Consider the following 19,871-nt stretch of genomic DNA (forward strand, 5'->3'; position numbering starts at 1 on the left):
AATGAAGTCAATTTTGATTGGCATAAACTGTTGCGTCCTGAAATATTCACGGCGGTACAAAAATATAAAGTTTAACATCTTAGTTTTGTACGGAGATCTAGTACACAATTAGATAAAAGAGAGGGTGTAATATTTTTAAGAGACACTAGAGTTTTTTATGTGGAAAACCATTGAAAAAGGGAGAAAAATGAGAAGGTCTGACCCAGTTTGAATGAATCAACTAGTATTTGAAATTGATCGCAAATGAGACCCTTCATTGAAGGGAATGCCTTGGCTTGATGTAATAAATATACATCATATAGAATGCTTTACATGGTGGAAATTGGAAAAATCATTATTGATATGTTCGTTTTGTCGGCAAGACCATAGTCGGTGAGCGACGGAGGTTAAAAAGAATGTTATCTGGCTACAAAGGTCGGAAGGACCATAATCCGTGGTGGAGAATAAGTCCAACGTTAGTTGGTGGTTGGGAAGAAGCCAGGTTTTAGTTGGTGGCTGGGCAAAAGTTCGATGTCAATTGACGACCAGGAAGAAGTCTAGCGTTAGTTGGTGGTCAGAAAAAAATTCGGTGTCAGTTTATAGCAAGATGTAAATCCGATGTCAATCGAGGCCGGGCGAAAGTCTGGCTATGGGTTGAAGTTCGGCGTTGGACAAAAGTTCGAGGACTGGCGGTGGTCTAGCAGAAGTCTGAGCAGTGGTCGAGGAGTTTGGTGGCAAGAGAGATTTCAGATATCTCTTCCTTCTTCCTCTCATTCTCTTCCTTGCTTGGGCCTCTTCTTCCTCCACTTATTCATGAGAAATAAGAGGTCTATTTATAGTTTTCTGATAGTAGCATGATCAGTAAATAAGGAGAAGATCAATAATGTTGAGAGTGGTTTGAATGGAAGGCCAATATCGATTTCTTTGATGATGGTATGTTTATCGAGTATTTGAGTTTTTAGTGATCTCAGAATTCGACAATCTTAGGCTCGTTGGATAAGTCTCGTAGAGCCGCTCGATTCGAACATAAGCATGTCACGTTTGGAAACCGTTTGGTAATCCAAATTCTGGTTTAAACCTTCCAGATGTGCTTTGGGTCTTTGATTTGGACTCATTTGAGCTTGGATTGAGTCAAATTTTTTGTCGTTGGGTTTGTATTTTTGAGACGTTCAACTTGACTATAAGTTTGTTGAAATCACAGTTCAGATGGTCCCAGATTTATTTTTTTGAAATTTCCAACTTGATTTTGCCTCAAGATTCGTGCTCGATCAATATAATTTTTTGATGATATATCACATTGATTTGGTATAAATATTATATATTAAGATATTCTTTTGCTTGGTTATGCCTTGTTAGGGGGCTCAAATATACTAATATGTTTAAATCTTGCACCATTGATATTCAAGCTTCTTGCGAATTCATAATCATGATTATGAATTGAGAAATCATTTCTTTTTCAAATATCCATATACTCTTCAGTCTGTTGACAAAATACCTTCCCAATCTTCCACAATCTCATTTCGAGAGTAGATTAGACTGAAGTCCAACCCAAGACATCTCGTTACATTAGGTGATCCCGTTCCAACAATCCTCTTTTGTTGGACAATTTGCCATTCTAACAAAAGTTCTCTATTAATTTAATGACCAGGGTTTGTTTTTGTTAAACAAAAATGCTTATATTTCCTCACTACTTGTTATTTGACTTACTCTATATGGTGTGAGAGAAATGGTATTTATTTTGATAAAAACATTGAAAGTTTTATCATTTCACATCTAAAAATTATAGAGACTGTGATATCTGAAGTCTCTAAATGGGGCAAACTTCATGACACCAAACAATTGCCGCAATAATGTTTGTTTATGTTTCTATTTTGCTCGGTGTTATTGGAAAGTTTTTTTTGACTATCGATGATGATGAATGACCTTCTTCTTTGTTTTCCTACGACTATTCATTTATTTTTGGTTTTTCAATTTTGTTGCACCCACTCTCGAAGATCAGCTTGCAACCATAGTTTGTGGCTTTCATATAGTTTGCTAAATGTTGTGGGGTATATTTTTTTGCATTGTGAGTTGGTCAGTCCATTTTTAATTTTTAATGTTTGTGAGATATTTTTGTTTTGCTATGTGAGCTTCAACTTTTTTTTTTTTTTTTCATATCCCCTTTTTTTGGGCCTCTTGACTCCCCTTATTTTTACATAATTCTATTTTTTTTGGCAATAAAAATTAATATTATAGTTTTATCAATTTTTTAAAGCACAGCTTCCAACTAAGGAAGAGGTTCCAAGGGGCAAATATTCCTTAAAACATTAATAATTTAAGGAAAACCTACATGCATAATATTACACAAATTTATATTATATATTTATCACATAATCTTACTATTTAGGTTTCTTTTAAAACAACTTTTTTACTACTTCTTAAACAGTTTTTTAATACAAAAATTATTAAAAAATTAATTTAAAAAGCTGTAATAATATCGTTTCAAACGAAGCCTTATTTAATAAATCATCTCATTTACTCCTTCCATCCATGCAATAGAAGAGGAAGTTATATGTGACACTGCAAGAATCAGGGGCGGAACCCCCTCAAAATTTTTTTTCTCATTATACTATTATTTATATAATTTTTAAGAAGAAAATTATGATGAGATCTTACGTGGAGGCCACTAGTAGGGATTAGTGCGTGGCAACTAAACCCTCATCAATGATGAAGTTCATAAGATGGGGATAATCACACATGCATGACATTATTAATAAAATGTTAATGATAATTGTTTAAAAATAATATTTTTTTATATTACTTGATACAATAATAAATGTAAAAAGTTAAATATTAAGTTATAAAAAATTAAATGGCGTGTAAAATTCTCATATGTGCAATACAAATTATCTTAGATTTTATTTGAGATAGTTTTTTTCATTAATTTTTAAAATAAAAATTTAATAAAAAAATTTCTTAAGCTATAAATCTTGGTACATATGTAACATGAAATTTTTTTTGAACTATTTATTTTTTACTAAAAAAACTGTTTTAGAAATAAGTAAAAAAAAAGTCCTAACGAAGCCCAGCTTTGTAGAAAAGGTTGGAAAGACTTTTGACTTTCTACTACGTCTACTTGGTTACCATCATTGTCAGTAGCTCCCTTCACACACACACAGTCACACACAGAGAAAGGGAGAGAGAGAGAGAGAGAGAGAGATGGCAGGAGATCGGAGGATCGGAGTGGCGCTGGACTTCTCCAAGAGTAGCAAGCTTGCACTTCAATGGTCGATTGACAACCTCGCCGATAAGGGTGATTCCCTCTTTATCATCCATGTCAAAAGCCCCTCCGCCGATGAGTCTAAAAATTCCCTCTGGTTTCAATCCGGATCTCGTAATTATTTCCCCAAAATTTCCACTCACGTTTTGATTCTTTGTTCTCGTATGATAGAATCATTTCTCCTGATTGATCCTTCATTGTTGATTGCAGCTTTGATCCCGTTGACGGAGCTGCGGCTGCCGGAGGTGGTGAGGCAATACGATGTCGAGCTCGACGCTGAAGTTTTGGATTTGCTCGATACTGCTTCTAGGCAGAAACAGGTACGTCAAATTCGTATTTTTTATGATGGTCCTGTTGTATAGTTTTGACTTAATTAGAACTGAAGACTGATTAAATTTTCATTGTGAATCAGGTTGCTATTGTAATGAAGATTTATTGGGGAGATGCGAGGGAGAAGCTTTGCCTTGCTGTGGACGACCAAAGGTTGAATTCACTTGTCATGGGAAGCAGGGGTCTCAGTCCATTAAAGAGGTTTGTGATGAAAGTAGAAATTCTGATTTTTCTTAGCATAGAAGTGGATTTTGCAAGAGGAGTATTAATTAGGTAAAGCATGGTTAAGTAAATTTCCTTAGCAAATTCTAATAGCCGAAACATGCATGTCATTTGAGAGCCTATCATATTCGTGCAGTAAAACACAGGCTTCTAATTAACACTATAATAAACTGGTTAGCTTAGAAGTTTCATTGCAAATGGGAACCGAATTCTATGCTGCCTTCAACTTTATGTTGTTCTCTGGTGATATGATTACTAGAAGTTCACCAGCCGGTATGCAAAATTGCACTAAGCAGCCTTTTTAGGGTGCCAGGGTTTCTTAAATAAAGTGTGCTAGTTACTATTTTTAAGAATAAATGTGATGCATGGTGCGAATTATAGAGGAATTAAGTTAATTTGTCATACTTTAAAACTATGGGAGCGAGTTATGGAGTATAATTTGCGGCGTGATACTAATGTTTCTCAAAATCAATTTGGATTCATGCCGGGTAGGTCTATTATGGAAGCCATACATTTATTGAGAGGCTTGATGGAGAAATATAGAGAGAATAAGGAGGATCTATATATGATATTTATTGATTTAGAGAAAGCCTATGATAAAGTTCCAAGAGAAGTGCTATGGAGAGTTCCTGAAAATAAAGGAGTTAATAACGCTTATAATTAAATCATTAAAGATATTTATGCAGGAGCTATTACTTGTGTTCAAACACAAGGTGGTTTGACCGAGTATTTTCCTATTTCAGTTGAATTACATCAAAGATCAGCCTTAATCCCATATCTTTTTGCTTTAGTCATGGATGTTCTCACTAGACATTTGCAAGAAGATGCACCTTGGTGTATGCTTTTTGCTGATGATATTCTTATTGTTGATAAGACTAGAGAGGGAGTTGCATGTAAACTTGAATTATGGAGGTTAACCTTAGAGTCTAAAGGTTTTCGCCTGAGTAGATCTAAAACTGAATATATGGAGTGTAATTTTAGTAGTAATATACATCATGAGAGGATTGTGACTTTGAGCGAGCAAGTCATTAATAAGAGTACACGTTTTAAATATCTTGGATGACTAGAATATAAAAAGAAATGTTCAAAAATAGATAAGTAAAGAAAAAAAAAGTTTTTCTTACTACAATTAAAGCAGAAGACTTGTCCACTTTCTTTAGTCAAAACTAAAAAAAGAAACAGATGTACTTGATTCAGGAAAGTGAAAGCGATTTGTCCTATAGCAAAGAAAAGAGAGAATTTATAGGGAGTTTGGATTAAAGGTTGAAACACGAACGTAGGGAAAAACGAACAGCAGGTGGATTCCACGGCTTTGAGGGAAGGCTGGATTTGGCTTGCTATGTGTTCCGAAGAGTAGAGGAAAGTGGCTATGTTTGACGTGCTGGATGGAGTAAGTTCAGGTGTTGTAGTCAAGGTGTAAAGAAGATCAAGAGAATGTGCTGAAGGTCTAAGGAAAGTAGAAGAATAGATGTCTGAAGGAAAAATTGGTTAGATCCTACAGGTTGGAGTGAGATCGAACTTGGCCGAGGCAAGAGCAGGTCCGTGGGAAGACAGGAACCTTGTGTTGCTTGCGGATTTCAGAGCTTGGCTGAGGGATCGTGGCTTTAGGTTGAGCTGCTAAGTGTGGAGTAGGGAAACCGTGGTTTTTTTTTGAGTTTGCGTGCTTTGGGCTTATAGGGACGGGAGGTGTTGACAGTTGAGTGGAGCTTGGTGGGGCTTGAGGCTCTTCTGGAGATCGACAGTGGGAAAATGTGCTTTATGTTGCATCTACTATTGCCAATATGTAGAGTGGCCCTGACGCGTGAATATACATGATTTGGGTTCATCCTCTACGAATTGGTTCTAGGAAAGTGCATAGACATTCTTGACTAGTCATGGTATGCAGATTATTGGAGGGACTAGGGATTAGAAATGGCCTAAAAAGATTGCTTAACTCGAAGAAATAATGGTGTATATAGGGCATAAATATTCTACTTTTGTGGAGGTTGAAATGCAGAGGTTCTTCCTTGTAGAGAGGCTGTTCCCATGACTCGAACTCAGGGGACAACTAACAGTTGCTATGGGCGCACCTTCTGGATGTACATCTGCTGTCAATTGGCAGGAAAACTAGATGGAAGTGTTCCCAGGACATAAAGCCCATCAAAAGACCTTCGGATAAGTTTAATGGTTGGGTTTTTTATTGTGTCTGCTTATGGACTAATTATTTTGTGCGGACACCGGACGGAGAGAACCACCTAGATTTGCTGCGCTTTTATTGTCCTTTTGCTGCGCTTTTGTAAAAGGGCAATAAAAGGGATGCAAATATTTAATATTTACTAAATAATTTACTGAGTATTTACAAAAACACAACAAAATGTCAGTAAAAACACATTCATAATTAAATATTTACTGCCATTCTATTCCCCTTTCTCAAAAGTGCAGTAAATCCGGACGGTCTCTCCGTTCAGTGTCCGCACAGAATAATCTCTCGATTTAAAGTTTCAGAAAATTTGAAGCTAAAGGGAAATCTTGTAAGTTTAATTGAAATTCTTAGGTTGATTTTTTGCAGGTGGTTTAAGAGAATAAAACAAAACTAGACTGCAATTTTTAGCATGCATTAACTTTTTGCTTCCAGGTTTCAAAAAGACTTGCCATCAGAACTTAGGCTTCGTATGGTAACGCTTCAAGCTACCATGCTTTTCAAAATGTCAATCTCAACAAAAGAAATTCTAGTCTTCTGGATCTTCTTGGTTGGGAAACCAATTGCGGATGTGTTGGACGAGAAGAATCGGGCATTAATGTTTTTTTTTATCTATTTTCAAATATGCATGTCTGGTCTTTTTCATAGGTTTCTGATAGGAAATACTTGAGTTCTCAAGTATTTCTAACCCAAACTAGTAAATATACAGCAGCCAACTGCTGTCCACAGCAGCAAAACAGCAGGAATTCGGTGAAAACGTAGCAGGAAATAGGGAAAAACAGGAGAAAAACACAAGATATTACTTGTATTTCACTAGAAATCAAAGAAATCAGCAAAGATACAATATGTTCTTCAATCCGAGAGGAAGAACAACTCTCCACGATCTCCGGCAAAGCCAAGAGCCCAAAGCAAACCCTAGATCTCAAAGAGAAAACTCAAATTCAAGATGAGGAGCCAATCCCCCCAAAAACTCCTAATTATACAAATTAATCATAAAGGACAATAATGGACTTCCTAAAACAGCCTCTCATTCAAAAATTTTCCCTCCCCCCATGCGTTTAGCCACTATTTGGGCCCCCCGACTCCAGCTCCTCCGCGCGTTCCGTATGGTTCCGCCCGACTTTGGTTCGTCGGGTGTAGAACCGGACCGGTAGCTGGACCGGTCCAGGCGTAACAGTTTCTTACCTTGAGTCCCGTGTGTGACTTTCTGCCACATTGATGAAACACATTCATGTTTATTATGAGATAACAAAAGAACGAAGCAATAATTGCAAAAGCAATAACTGAAGAGATTATTGAAAGGTTATCTTATCGGTAAGCAAAACTACATATTGTTTTAATCGGCATTCAGCCTCTCATTTGTAGATTTAGTTTCTAGTTTTTTATCAATGGAGTTAAGTGATTTGCAAATGCCTTTATTATAAATTTTCAATGTTTTAAAATCTGCCATTATTTACTCTGAATTTGAAATTGTAGCCATTGAAAAAGAAATGAATTTGTAGTTACTGAAAAAAAAAAAAAAATTGTAGTTGCAATTCTCTATGACTTTTGTTAAATGATTGTTAGGCTGTATCAATAAAGTGATAAATGTCTATGTAAGAAGTTGCGGAATGACATCTATTTAGGCTATGAAATTCTAATGTTTTTCATGGGACATTGGCATAGTTTATTATGGAATGAATTAATGTTCTGCTATATTGAGGTGCTTCACCGTGCAATTAACAGCTTGCCATCGGAATATATGGAGACAACCATCTTTGTGACCTTTGCTTGATATATTTACCTGAATGCTTCATGGTTCTTGTCCATTTCTTTCTGTTTTACATATTACAAAGGACTAATTAAGTTTGCTATGTGAAAATGATTAGCAGTTCCATACCCTTTGATTATTGTGAGTTGAACACACTTTAATGAATGGCTATATTTTGTGCAAGCACAAAGCCTAATACTTCGTTGGCGGCTTCCTCATTTTTTATGGCAAATATGTTAACTAAAGCTTAACTTGATGGGATACCTTGTTGAGCAAACTGATTTATAATATAACATATGCCAGCGCTGGCTCTCTGAAATAATAAACATAGATTTATCTGTAAACAAAGAATTTGGGTCGGTTGGGAGTAGTGCACAATAAATGAAGTCCAAGTTATTAGGTAGAGAAAGAGGACAGATTGTTAAGTTCTCCAACTTAAATCCTTGCTTGAACTGCTTCTTATTTGATTAATATGATAAACAATTTGATGTCTGAAGATGGCAATGTTGATTTGGATTTATTTCCAAATCTTAATATTGTTGATTTGGATTTATTTCCAAATCATAATCATAATAAAGCTTTATTTTTAAAGCTTTAATGGCTCTTTATTGCAATTAATCAGGGAGCTGATTTATTTCCTAATTATGTGATTTGATTGGGATTTAATTGGGAATTAGATTAGAAAGTTTTTTCTTTAACTGTTTCCCCTCAAATCTATAAATTGAGGGATTTGGGGGTTGTTGTAGCAAGAGAGAAAGCTTGAGAGTTTTGTAATTCCCTATTGTTTTCTAAATTAGTGAAATCATCTCCTACTTGTAGACATAGACATCTTTGTCGAACCATGTAAATCACTGTTTATTATGTTTGTGGTGCTTAATTTTATTTCCATTGTAATCGTCTGCACAACAATTGGTATCATAGATGTCAACTATTTCCTGCAACGACGAACGGGAAGATTTCCTGTTGGTGTGGTTTGGCCAATCTTGGAAAGCATAGTTTGCATGGAAGTGTAGTGGTTAGGTTTGGCTGATCGCGTAAAACATGATCGTGGATGGGCTGATCGTAGAAGACGGAAGCTCTGGGTTGTGGTTTGGGTAGCACAGGAGGCGCATGGAAGCCTCACGCATAGATCGCAAGATAGCGGGCACAAGGTTGGCTCGGAAGCATCTAGATCATGGGTTTGCTCAAAGCGGAGACCAACGTGGACATACGACTTGGTCTGCGTGGGTTTTGCCGTGCATGGAGGCGCGAATTTTGCAGGGAGATCAAGGCTCATGAGCGCGCAGTGGCACGCGGCTGCATGCGAACATGCGGGCTAGTCTAACGTAGCTGCCGAAAGTTTGATTTCGAACGCAGAGCCAGGGAAGCAACGGTTTGGAGACGCGGTTCCGCGATTGTTCTCTGGTCGAACTGCGAGCTTGGAGACAACTTGCGTAAAACAGGTTACTTGCTGGAGCAGGCTGCAATTGGCTGCACGTGGAGGCGAAGCACAAGCACCGTAGGCAGGTCTTAGTTGCTGATAGAAGAAATCAAAATGATTGAGTGTCTACAGTGTTTTTGTAGCTGTGTTCTGGATTGTTGTGGAAAGCAGAAATTAAGTCAAATTGGTACAATTCTGGCATTGTAAGAAAGCTGAAATTTGGTGAAAGCTATGCAATCCGGTGGAGCCATGAATTCATACCACCTCGATGGTGGAAAAGACGACAATTCATCAAGTTGTTACACATTCCGTTAAAATCGATGTTACGAAATTTGACTGCAAAGAGAACTTTGGCATGTGGCAATGTGAGGTGATGGATTCGTTGTGCTCTTTGAATCTAGAGGATGTTTTTGTTGACGATGAACATTCTGAAGAGATGTCTAAAAGAGATTAGCTCAAGATGAACTAGAGTGCTTGTGGCTTGATAAAAAATTTTCTATCTCAAGAGATCAAATATGGGGTGATGATGGAGACTTCAGCTGTGAAACTGTGGAAGACTCTGGAGAACAAGTATTTGATATTCTGATGAAGAGTGTAGAGAATCGTCTTCATATGAAGCGGCGGCTCTACAAGTTTCGAATGAGACATGGGGTTACAATTGATTAGCATTTGAATGACTTGACAAAGCTATTGAAAAATCTTTTGAATTTGGATGAGAAGGTTGGAGATGAAGACAAGATGCTTCTTATGTTGAATTCGCTCCTGGATTAGTATGAAAATTTTATGATGATGCTCATTCATAGGAAGGTCTTGAACTATGGTGACTACTGCATTGCTGAATTATGAGCTCCGGCGTTGGGATAAAGAGTCCGTAAAGATGGATTCAACTAAGGCTCTTACATCCCAGCAAGCAAGATTTGAGAAAAAGGAAATGACGGCAACAAGCAAGGCAAGTCTTGTGGGTGCAGTCTTGGGAAGAATCAATGTGTTTTATGCTTGGAAACTTGTCATTAGAAGAAATGTTGCACGAAGCTGAAGGAGAATAGAAAGGGAGTTTCCACTGAGGCTAACTTTAGCATGGAAGAGCGTGACGAAGATTTAGATGTATCACTATTTGCAGTTTCTTAGAGTTTGTATTCAGATGGTTCTTGCTGGATTCTAGATATTGGTGTTACTGATCACATTTGTCTCACTAGAGAGTGTTTGTACCTACAAGGCGCTTGATAGTGGTGTTGTGACCATGAGAAATGATAGGGCTTGTCGTACAACTGGTATAGGGAGCATCTTCAACATAATGCATGATGATATTGTGAGGGAGCTGACTGATATGAGACATGTTCTAGATATTAGGAAGAATTTGCTATTTATTGGGGTTTTAGAGACTAAGGGTTACAGGGTAGTTAATGAGACAAGAATTCTGAAAATATATCATTGAGTGTTGGCTTTTATGAAAGGGGTTCGTCACCACAACCTTTACTATCTTCAGGGAAGAAAGTGATTGGAATGGCTGTTGTTGCCGATAATTCTTCTGATGCCACTAATTGTGGTATATGCAGCTAACTCATGTCGGAGAGGCTTCTCTTATGGATTTGGTAAAGCAAGGATTGATTAAAGGAGGAAGCACCTGCAAGCTCAATCTTTATGAACATTGTGTATTTGGCAAGAAAACACGTGTATCTTTTGGTACTGCCATCCACAGTACAAATGATATCTTAGAGTATGTTCACACAGATGTTTGGAGCCCAACGAAGACAACATTTGGCGGGTGGTGATATTTTATCTCTTTTGTTGATGATTACTCCGGATATGTTTAGGTGTACACTATGAGGCGCAAGAGCGAGGTACTAGAGATTTTCAGAGCTTGGAAGAAGTGGATTGAGACTCATATTGGCAAAAGGATTCCGTGTATCAGATCAAAAAATTGTGGCAAATACAGTTTGGATGCATTCTTGCAGGTGTGCCAAAGATCTGGGATAGAGCATCACTTTACTATTCGAGAGACATCGCAACAAAATGAGGTTGCAGAAGATGAACCAGACTTTGGTGGAAAAAGTTCGGTGTATATTATCTAGTGTTGGGTTGGATAGAGTTTATTGGGCTGAAGTAATAGATTATGCTTGTCACTTGGTGAATTTTTTTTCCTTATGCAGCTATTGGGAATAAGACACCAAAAGAGATATGGTTAGAGCATCCTGCTAGAGATTATCAGCACTTGTGAGAGTTTGGGTGTTCAGCTTATTATCATATTTAGAATAATAATAGTGTTAGAATGTCCCAAAACGAATTTGGTTGAGGGATCACATTGTATTTGCACTTTCAACCACGGTGGTTGAAGTTTCTAATCACTATAAGAAATTAGTGGACATTTTTTATGGTGATTTATGGAGAGATGAAGTCTCTTCAGAATGATGCTACTTAAAGGTTAATGAAGCTTTCTCCATGAAGAAAAGTCATTGGGTGCAAATGAATGCGTGCAAAGAAGGAATGATCTCTTGGAGCTGATGTTCAATACAAGACTAGGTTAGTGGCAAAAGACTTTGCACAACGGAAAGTGATTGCTTATGATGAGATGTTCTCCCCAGCGGTTAAGAATCTCTCGACCCGTGGTCACTTGGCACTTACAGCATTGTTTGGTTTGATTCTGGAGCAGCTCGATCCAGATATTGTAGCTGGTGGCATTGTGAGCAGGTTCATACATGATACAATAAGGAATAATTTACAAGCTGTGAAGAGTATCCTAAGGTATCTGAAGGGTACAATTGATGCAAGCTTGGAGATGCAATCACCATGGCAGTCATGCATGACTCGTGACTGATTGTCCACTTATTTTGAAAAATTATGCTCGGCTTGATTCCTTGGGTTAAGGGTACGTAGGCAACCATTTGGGTACAGTCGTTCTGATATCGGAGCCTGATTTATTATCTTCCACTTTCTGAAATAAAAGATGATGTGAAGATTGTTGATTTGGATTTATTTTCAAATCATAATAAATCTTTTTTTGTAAAGTTTTAATGGCTCTTTATTGCAATTAATTAGGGACCTGATTTATTTCCTAATTATGTTATTTGATTGGGAATTATATTAAAATGTTTTTTTAAATTGTTTCCCCTCAAATCTATAAATTGAGGGGTTTGGGGCTTGTTATAGCATGAGAGAAAGCTTGAGAGTTTTGTAATTCCCTATTGTTCTTCAAATTAGTGAAATCATTCCCTCCTTGTGAACGTAGTCTTCGCTGAACCACGTAAATCATTGTTATTATATTTATGTTGTGTGATTTTGTTTTTGCTGGATTGTTTGCACAACAGAAAATTCTATAAAAGTTTTGAATTATCTTGATTCTGCATGCCTCCATTAGAACAACTATAATTTCCTTATTAAACATCCCATTTTTTAGCTTAAAAAACATACTTTTTTTACTCTGAGAAAATCAGTGAAACATGTGATGTCTAACTTTTTGTTCCTCTTCTTTTCTGCAGGATTTTACTTGGCAGTGTAACAAGTTATGTAGTCTCCCACGCAGTTTGCCCAATCACAGTCATCAAAGATCAAGATTTCAAGCACTGAATTACTCTATTATACATAGAGTACTAAATAAAGTCTCAGCTGTAAACTTAGAATCAGCAGAATCAGATATTTATGTGTGAGTGCTGTGTATATATCTTTATGCTTTATCTGACTGAGCTTTTACCATTAAATAATTGCGTGCTTGTATGATGCTAGTGAATGTGCTCCTACACGTAACAGATGTGCTAATACTTTGCTCTGTTAATAACTTGCCTGTGTAATAAACTTCAGATCTCTACTCTTAAGGATTAATTTGCTGCTGCTTTACTAATTAATGCTTCTTAGCTTATTATACCATTCAGTCCCTTTGTTTTTCTGATGATTTCGGCTTTGTTTGGGCAGTTTTTTTATTGCTTCTTAAAACTGCTTTAAAAAGAAGTAAAAAGCCGTCCCAAATGAAACAGATTTTTACTCTGCTATATTGATAAAAAATCATGGATGCTTTAGTGAATTCTGGGATTTTTTGAGAGAAATGGTTGAAAATAATTTGGATTGAGTTTTGATCAGGTTTACAATGAATATATCTTGCTCAGCTCATGTAATGGGCATTCATTGAAGAGTATTTTTAATTGCTGTGATTTGTTTGGTCGGTCTTGAGGGATTTTGCATAGCAAATTGTGCTTATTTTGTATTGTAAGATGGTGTCCACTAGGACTGTAATTGAACCAAGTCGATTTAGAAAATAAGAGCAATAATAAATTATAGTTCAAATGGCATGTACTTATTCTAAATTATAGATCAAATTTGGAAAAAAAATCTATTAATCATTACTCCTTCACAATACATATAGAATAAATAAAAATAATAGAAATCCTAAATATAAGGTAAATGGAAAATATTTTTTTTCATGATTTTTTAAATACGGTTTGTATGTGAATAAGGTTTCGTTTGAGATGACATTTTATTGCTTCCTAAGTCATGTCAAGATCAACAGAAAACTAGAGGCTCACGTGCCTAATTAAGGTGTTATTCCAAAAGATCAACACCATAAGATTTAGATTTCGTTTGGGACAGCTTTTTTGCTGCTTCTTAAAACATCTTTTTAGTATAAAAATTAAAAATTTTGCATTTAAAAGATTTTAAGAAGCAGTAAAAAAGCTGTCCCATACGAAGCATTAATGGAACACTATATGACGGATTTCTTTCTTGGTGTCTTCTATGCATATTAAAGAAAAGAGTCGGAACATAAAATGGAAGGAGCTTCATTTTAAAATGGAGTGATCTTAAAATTGTAGATTATTTATTTATTGTTGAAAAAAAAAATATTATGAGACAATCTCTCTTTTTCTTTCTCTCTCACATATTTGTCTTTGTGCGTGTGAGATAGAAAGAGATTTATCACATTAATATAGAATTGTTTTATTTCCATCAATAAATGACTTTACAAAATTAAGAAATGTGGAGAAGATAGAAAAATAGAAAGACAAATAAGTCACGCAAACTATTATTGTAATCAATAATAAAGTTATAGATTATGTAATAATTTCAAAATAATAATTAATTTGTCCTTTTAATTTTGGCATAATTTCTAATAATGTTTATCTTATTATGAAATATTTAGCAAACAACTATACAATTAATTGTTAACTTTATTAAAAAATAATAAATTTAATTTATCTTATTAATACCTAAGCATATAAGCCTATAACGGCTAGTTCAGCGTCTACCAATCCTGGTCTCACACGTATAAATGCTAGCTGTACAACAGCCTATATATATCTACATATGTACTTAGAATAGGAGGAGAAAATAATATTCTAGTTTAATCTTTCCATCTCTGTACATCTTCTCCTTTCCTTATGCTACTCTGTTTCTACATGGTATCAGGCCTACCTTCTTCCTGTTCTTGATCGGAATAATGGCCACTTCTCCATCCGCTGCCTCGCCCACCGATCAACAGCATAATACTCCGGTAGAAACCTCCCTCATCTCTCAATCACTCAAATTCGTGGTGTCTAACCTCAAAACGCTGGTACCAAACCAACTTTCCTCTGACAACTATTCAATCTGGCGCCATCAAATCCTCAAACTCCTCCGGGCAAATGACTTTGATCACTTTCTTGCCCCACCGTCGTCCTCTGAGGTGTCGTCTAACTCCAAGAACTGGCGCTTCATCGACCAAAATCTCCAAGCGGCCCTCTATACGACGATATCACCGCCGGTTCTGCCCTATATCCTGCATCTTGACACCACCCACGAAATTTGGCAGGTTCTTGAAAGCCAATTTCAAGCAACCAGCCGATCAAATGTCATCCAGCTCAAGAATGAGCTCCACAATATATCCATGAAGAATCTTTCTATGATTCAATATCTCACCGATATCAAGAAACTTGTCGATCAAATCGCATCCGCCGGCTCCACCGTCGACACTGAAGACATAATTCTGTACATCATGAACGGACTGCCTCTGGCGTATCAATCCTTCAAGACCTACATACGCAATGCGCCTCAGCAAATTCGTCTCGAAAATCTCTATGCCATGCTCATAAGCGAGGAAATCCACATCAACACGGATGCAGCACGCAACCCCACGGACAACAGCCAGCAGTCGGCGCTCTATGCTCAAAGGGGTAGAGGCCGGCGCTCTAGAGGTCGTCCAAACCCCTCCTCCAACTCATCTGGGAGTCCCAGCCAACCGCACCATCCGCTTCCCACTTGCCAGATTTGTGCCAAGAAGGGACATACGGCTGATATCTGTTGGCATCGTATGAATGCCTCCTACACACAACCGCCAACCAATTCCAAACAAAATAACGCTCTGCTCGTCAACACAGAAACTCCTTCCTACGACTGGTATCTTGACTATGGGGCATCCTCGCACATGACAAACACGGCAGGCAATCTTCAACAATCCACATCCTATCAAGGAAACGAAGGTGTCTTCATCGGGGACGGAAGGAACATACCCATTGCTCACTCGGGCACGGGCATTCTTCCAACCCCGAATCATAAGCTTCACCTAACTAATCTTCTTCATGTCCCTAACATTTCTCATAATCTCTTATATATATCTCATCTTGTTAAAGATAACAATATCTCGATTACATTTGATCCAAAGGGTTTTGTGTTTAAGGATCTGACGACAAACCAGGAGCTTCTTCGTGGTCCATGTAACGTAGGCCTTTACAAGATCTCTTCTACCGAAACCGAAAAGCATCGCACCTCTGCGCTTCAGGCGTCCAAGAACCCAATATTCCGATGGCATGATCGACTTGGCCATCCTCATCTACGAGTTCTACACAAGATCTCTCGCAACAATCCCAATTTACATATTCCGCAACTATCATCGTTTTATTGCACCACCTGTATTCAATGTAAATGTCACAAGATTCCTTTTGCACCAGCAAAATCAAAAGCTAAATTACCTCTTGAATTGCTGCACACTGATGTGTGGGGACCGGCTCCGGTCACCTCCACTCAGGGTTATAAATTCTTTGTTATCTTTGTAGATGATTGCTCTCGATATACATGGCTGTTTCCAATTATGCACACATCGGATGTCTTCAACATTTTTAAAAACTTTATTACTTTTATAGAAAATCAAACGAACTATAAAATTAAAGCTCTCAGGTCAGATGGGGGTAAAGAATTCATCAATCAGCAAATGCTTACCCTCATTTAATCTAAAGGCATTCAGCTTCAATCTTCATGTCCCTACACTCCGGAGCATAACGGAGTCTCCGAACGCAAAAATCGACACATCATGGAAACAACGAGATCACTCATTCACACAGCCTCCGTCTCCACCGAACACTGGCCCGAAGCCTGCTCAACGGCTGTATACTTGATTAACAGAATGCCGTCATCTAACACATCAAACAAATCCCCTCTGCAACTCATGTTCAATATACCACCTGACTACGCTCACCTTCGAACATTTGGCTGCGAATGCTTTCCTCTTCTACCCAAACACAAGAGAACAACGCTGCAACCGAAGTCCAGCTCATTTGTGTTCATGGGCTACTCCGACATACATAAGGGATACAAATGTTTCAACAGGGACACTAACCGAACCTTTATCTCTCGTCACGTTACATTCATTGAATATTCTTTTCCTTTTAACCAAACTACTTTTCCTACTCAGACTCCGTCAAACGACATGCCTCTGGCACTGCTTCTACCAATCTCTAAAGCCTCGGACATTACAGCACCTTCTCATACGACCTCTACACACAATACAAATAATTCTACCTGTACTCCAGCTCCGATTGAGGTCTCTAGTTCATTCAACTAGTCTATGAGCACTACGCCAAGTCCGGCCAAGGAGTGGTCACCCCTACTTCCTAGACATCCGATGGTCACCAGGCTACAAACAAGATCCCTCAAACATCCTTGTCGTCTGAATCTTCTTGCCACAAATTCACCATTGACTGACCCGGATCCTACCAGCTTCTCGGAAGCTAACAAACATCAGGAGTGGAGACAGGCAATGGCGGAAGAATTCATATCTCTTCAAATGCAGGGCACATGGTGCCTTATTCCCCCTCCTCCAAACGCATCTATCCTCGGATGCAAATTGACGTTCCGTAAGAAGTTCAATGCCGACGGTTTGGGCAGCTTTTTTATTGCTTTTTAAAGCAACTTTTTAAAAAGATGCTTTAAAAAGAAGTAAAAAGCCGTCCCAAATGAAACAGATTTTTACTCTGCTATATTGATAAAAAATCATGGATGCTTTAGTGAATTCTGGGATTTTTTGAGAGAAATGGTTGAAAATAATTTGGATTGAGTTTTGATCAGGTTTACAATGAATATATCTTGCTCAGCTCATGTAATGGGCATTCATTGAAGAGTATTTTTAATTGCTGTGATTTGTTTGGTCGGTCTTGAGGGATTTTGCATAGCAAATTGTGCTTATTTTGTATTGTAAGATGGTGTCCACTAGGACTGTAATTGAACCAAGTCGATTTAGAAAATAAGAGCAATAATAAATTATAGTTCAAATGGCATGTACTTATTCTAAATTATAGATCAAATTTGGAAAAAAAATCTATTAATCATTACTCCTTCACAATACATATAGAATAAATAAAAATAAGAAAAAAATCCTAAATACAAGGTAAATGGAAAATATTTTTTTCATGATTTTTTAAATACGGCCTAATTAAGTTGTTATTCCAAAAGATCAGCACCATAAGATTTTTTTTTTTAGCACCATAAGATTTAATGGAGCACTATTTTTTTTCTTGGTGCGTTCTAGGCATATTAAAGAAAAGAGTCAGAAAATACAATGGAAGGACTAAGGAGCTTCATTTTAAAATGGAGTGATCTTAAAATTGTAGATTATTTATTTATTGTTGAAAAAAGATATTATGAGGTGGATCTCTCTTTTTCTTTCTCTATCTCACATATTTGTCTTTGTGCATGTGAGATGTGCATGTGAGATAGAAAGAGATTTATCATAATTTTTTTATGACGAGGAACTGTTCGCTGTCACGCTCAGGCATTGCCGAGCGCGCTTGGCGGTTCATAAACCCCGACCGACCTATCGGGCCACCCACGCCCACAGTACCCACAGCTGGTGCTTAGGGGCCCCACTTAAGGGCGACAGCCGCTCGAGGGAATCGAACTCAGGATGGGGGGTTTCCAACCGAGCACGCCCACCAAACGAGCTAAGCCGCGGCGGGTGAGATTTATCACATTAATATAGAGTTGTTTTATTTCCATCAATAAATGACTTTACAAAATTAAGAAATGTGGAGAAGATAGAAAAATAGAAAGACAAATGGGTCACGAAAACTATTATTGTAATCAATAATAAAGTTATAGATTATGTAATAATTTCAAAATAATAATTAATTTGTCCTTTTAATTCTGGCATAATTTCTAATAATGTTTTATCTGATTATGAAATATTTGGCAAACAACTATACAATTATTTGTTAACTTTATTAAAAAATAATAAATTTAATTTATCTCATAATATTAATCAACTATTTATAAAAATATTTGAGGGTGCTTCATTTTAAAATGGCTTTTCACTTCAGGTTAAGTTTTAAAGAAAAATATTATTATTAATTGTCCATTAAATATTTAAATAATTAGATAGTACTATTATCAAATTAAAATTTATATTAATATGGAGTGAATGTAATGAACTTTTAAGTTAAATGAAAAGCTCTAGACTTTAGTGAAAGCTTGAATCTTTAAAAAGAAACTAAACTCTTAAACATCAAGAGGCCTTTTGATATAATGATTGGAATTTCATTAAAAAATTCAAAGTTAAGCGTGCTCATGTGGAAGCAATTCTGAGATGAGTGATCTCTTAAGAAGTTTACAACATGACAAAATCATGATGTTATTAAGCCATATCGAATAATAACCTGATAGTTAAGAGTTTGAACTACTACAAAATGTATCATAGCAATGCACCAGCCATAAGATGACAACTAAATGTCATACAAGATAAAACCCTACGTAATGAGGGACATCTCTTGAATCTTATATGAGACAAAATATTATATAGCTGGAGCTACACTTGAACTTGTAGACACCACCTCGATGATTATGGGATAAGAATACTGATGAAAACATCAATTACATAAGTGTGGGAGATTGTGAAATCCCTTAAGTAAAAAGAAGCTAAACTCTTAAATATCTCGGCATCTTTCGGTGTAATGACTGAAATTTTATTAAGAAACTCCAAAGTTAAATCTACTCTTAAGGGTGCAATCCTAGGATTGGTGACCTCTTATGAACTTACACTTGCGTGATAAAACTACGAGGCCATTAGGCCAAATGGATAATACCTCGATAGTTAAGAATTTGGATTGTTATAATATATAGTGGCTTGAACATTGATTAGCTGAGGAATGTGATGATGGCTGCTTAGTGACGACATGGAGATAATGCCAAACATTTCATTCCAGCATTAACGGGGGACCAATAATCCTATTTTATGCTGAAGCTTTTGCATTTAAGGTTTCGTTTGAGACTGTTTTCTTACTGCTTCATAAAGAAGCTTTTTAGTACAAAAATTAAAATTTTTATACTATAAAGCTATTTTAAGAAGCAGAAAGAAAGTCGTCCCAAACGAAGTCTAAGGCTTAGTTGTGAACTTTATGAAAAGTAGTGGCTGACAAGAGTGATCTTGACATAATGCCTTGGTTAGCGACTTTGATCCTTACCAAGTACAATATACCTCAATAAGTACTGATTTTCAACATCTCGG

The 19,871-nt window shown here is 36.8% G+C and overlaps 1 protein-coding gene across 3 annotated transcripts; it reads left to right on the top strand.

Annotated features, from left to right (window-relative positions):
• The first annotated feature begins 3,096 nt into the window (after positions 1-3,096).
• LOC110114603 (universal stress protein PHOS32) lies at positions 3,097-12,974 on the top strand. Of its 3 annotated transcripts, none has more exons than XM_028698495.1 (4): positions 3,098-3,271; positions 3,449-3,558; positions 3,651-3,769; positions 12,616-12,974. In XM_028698495.1, the coding sequence occupies exons 1-4, from the start codon at positions 3,178-3,180 to the stop codon at positions 12,701-12,703; spliced, it is 411 nt and encodes a 136-aa protein (XP_028554328.1). In that variant the 5' UTR covers positions 3,098-3,177; the 3' UTR covers positions 12,704-12,974. The 3 variants fall into 3 exon arrangements, with proteins under 3 accessions (XP_028554323.1, XP_028554328.1, XP_020703193.1); XM_020847534.2 differs by having other exon boundaries at positions 3,105-3,352; XM_028698490.1 differs by having other exon boundaries at positions 3,097-3,558.
• The last annotated feature ends 6,897 nt before the right edge of the window (positions 12,975-19,871 follow it).

The sequence above is a fragment of the Dendrobium catenatum genome, unplaced genomic scaffold (assembly GCF_001605985.2).
Source record: "Dendrobium catenatum unplaced genomic scaffold, ASM160598v2 fragScaff_scaffold_124, whole genome shotgun sequence".
In the NCBI taxonomy this organism is placed as follows: Eukaryota; Viridiplantae; Streptophyta; class Magnoliopsida; order Asparagales; family Orchidaceae; genus Dendrobium; species Dendrobium catenatum.

What these genes read in the sequence shown, in the direction of transcription:
- LOC110114603 (XM_028698490.1), top strand. Translation starts at nt 3,178, where the DNA reads ATGGCAGGAGATCGGAGGATCGGAGTGGCGCTGGACTTCTCCAAGAGT. An exon ending in CTGCTTCTAGGCAGAAACAG is followed by an intron (nt 3,559 to 3,650) that starts GTACGTCAAATT and finishes ATTGTGAATCAG; the next exon opens with GTTGCTATTGTAATGAAGAT. An exon ending in GGTCTCAGTCCATTAAAGAG is followed by an intron (nt 3,770 to 12,615) that starts GTTTGTGATGAA and finishes TCTTTTCTGCAG; the next exon opens with GATTTTACTTGGCAGTGTAA.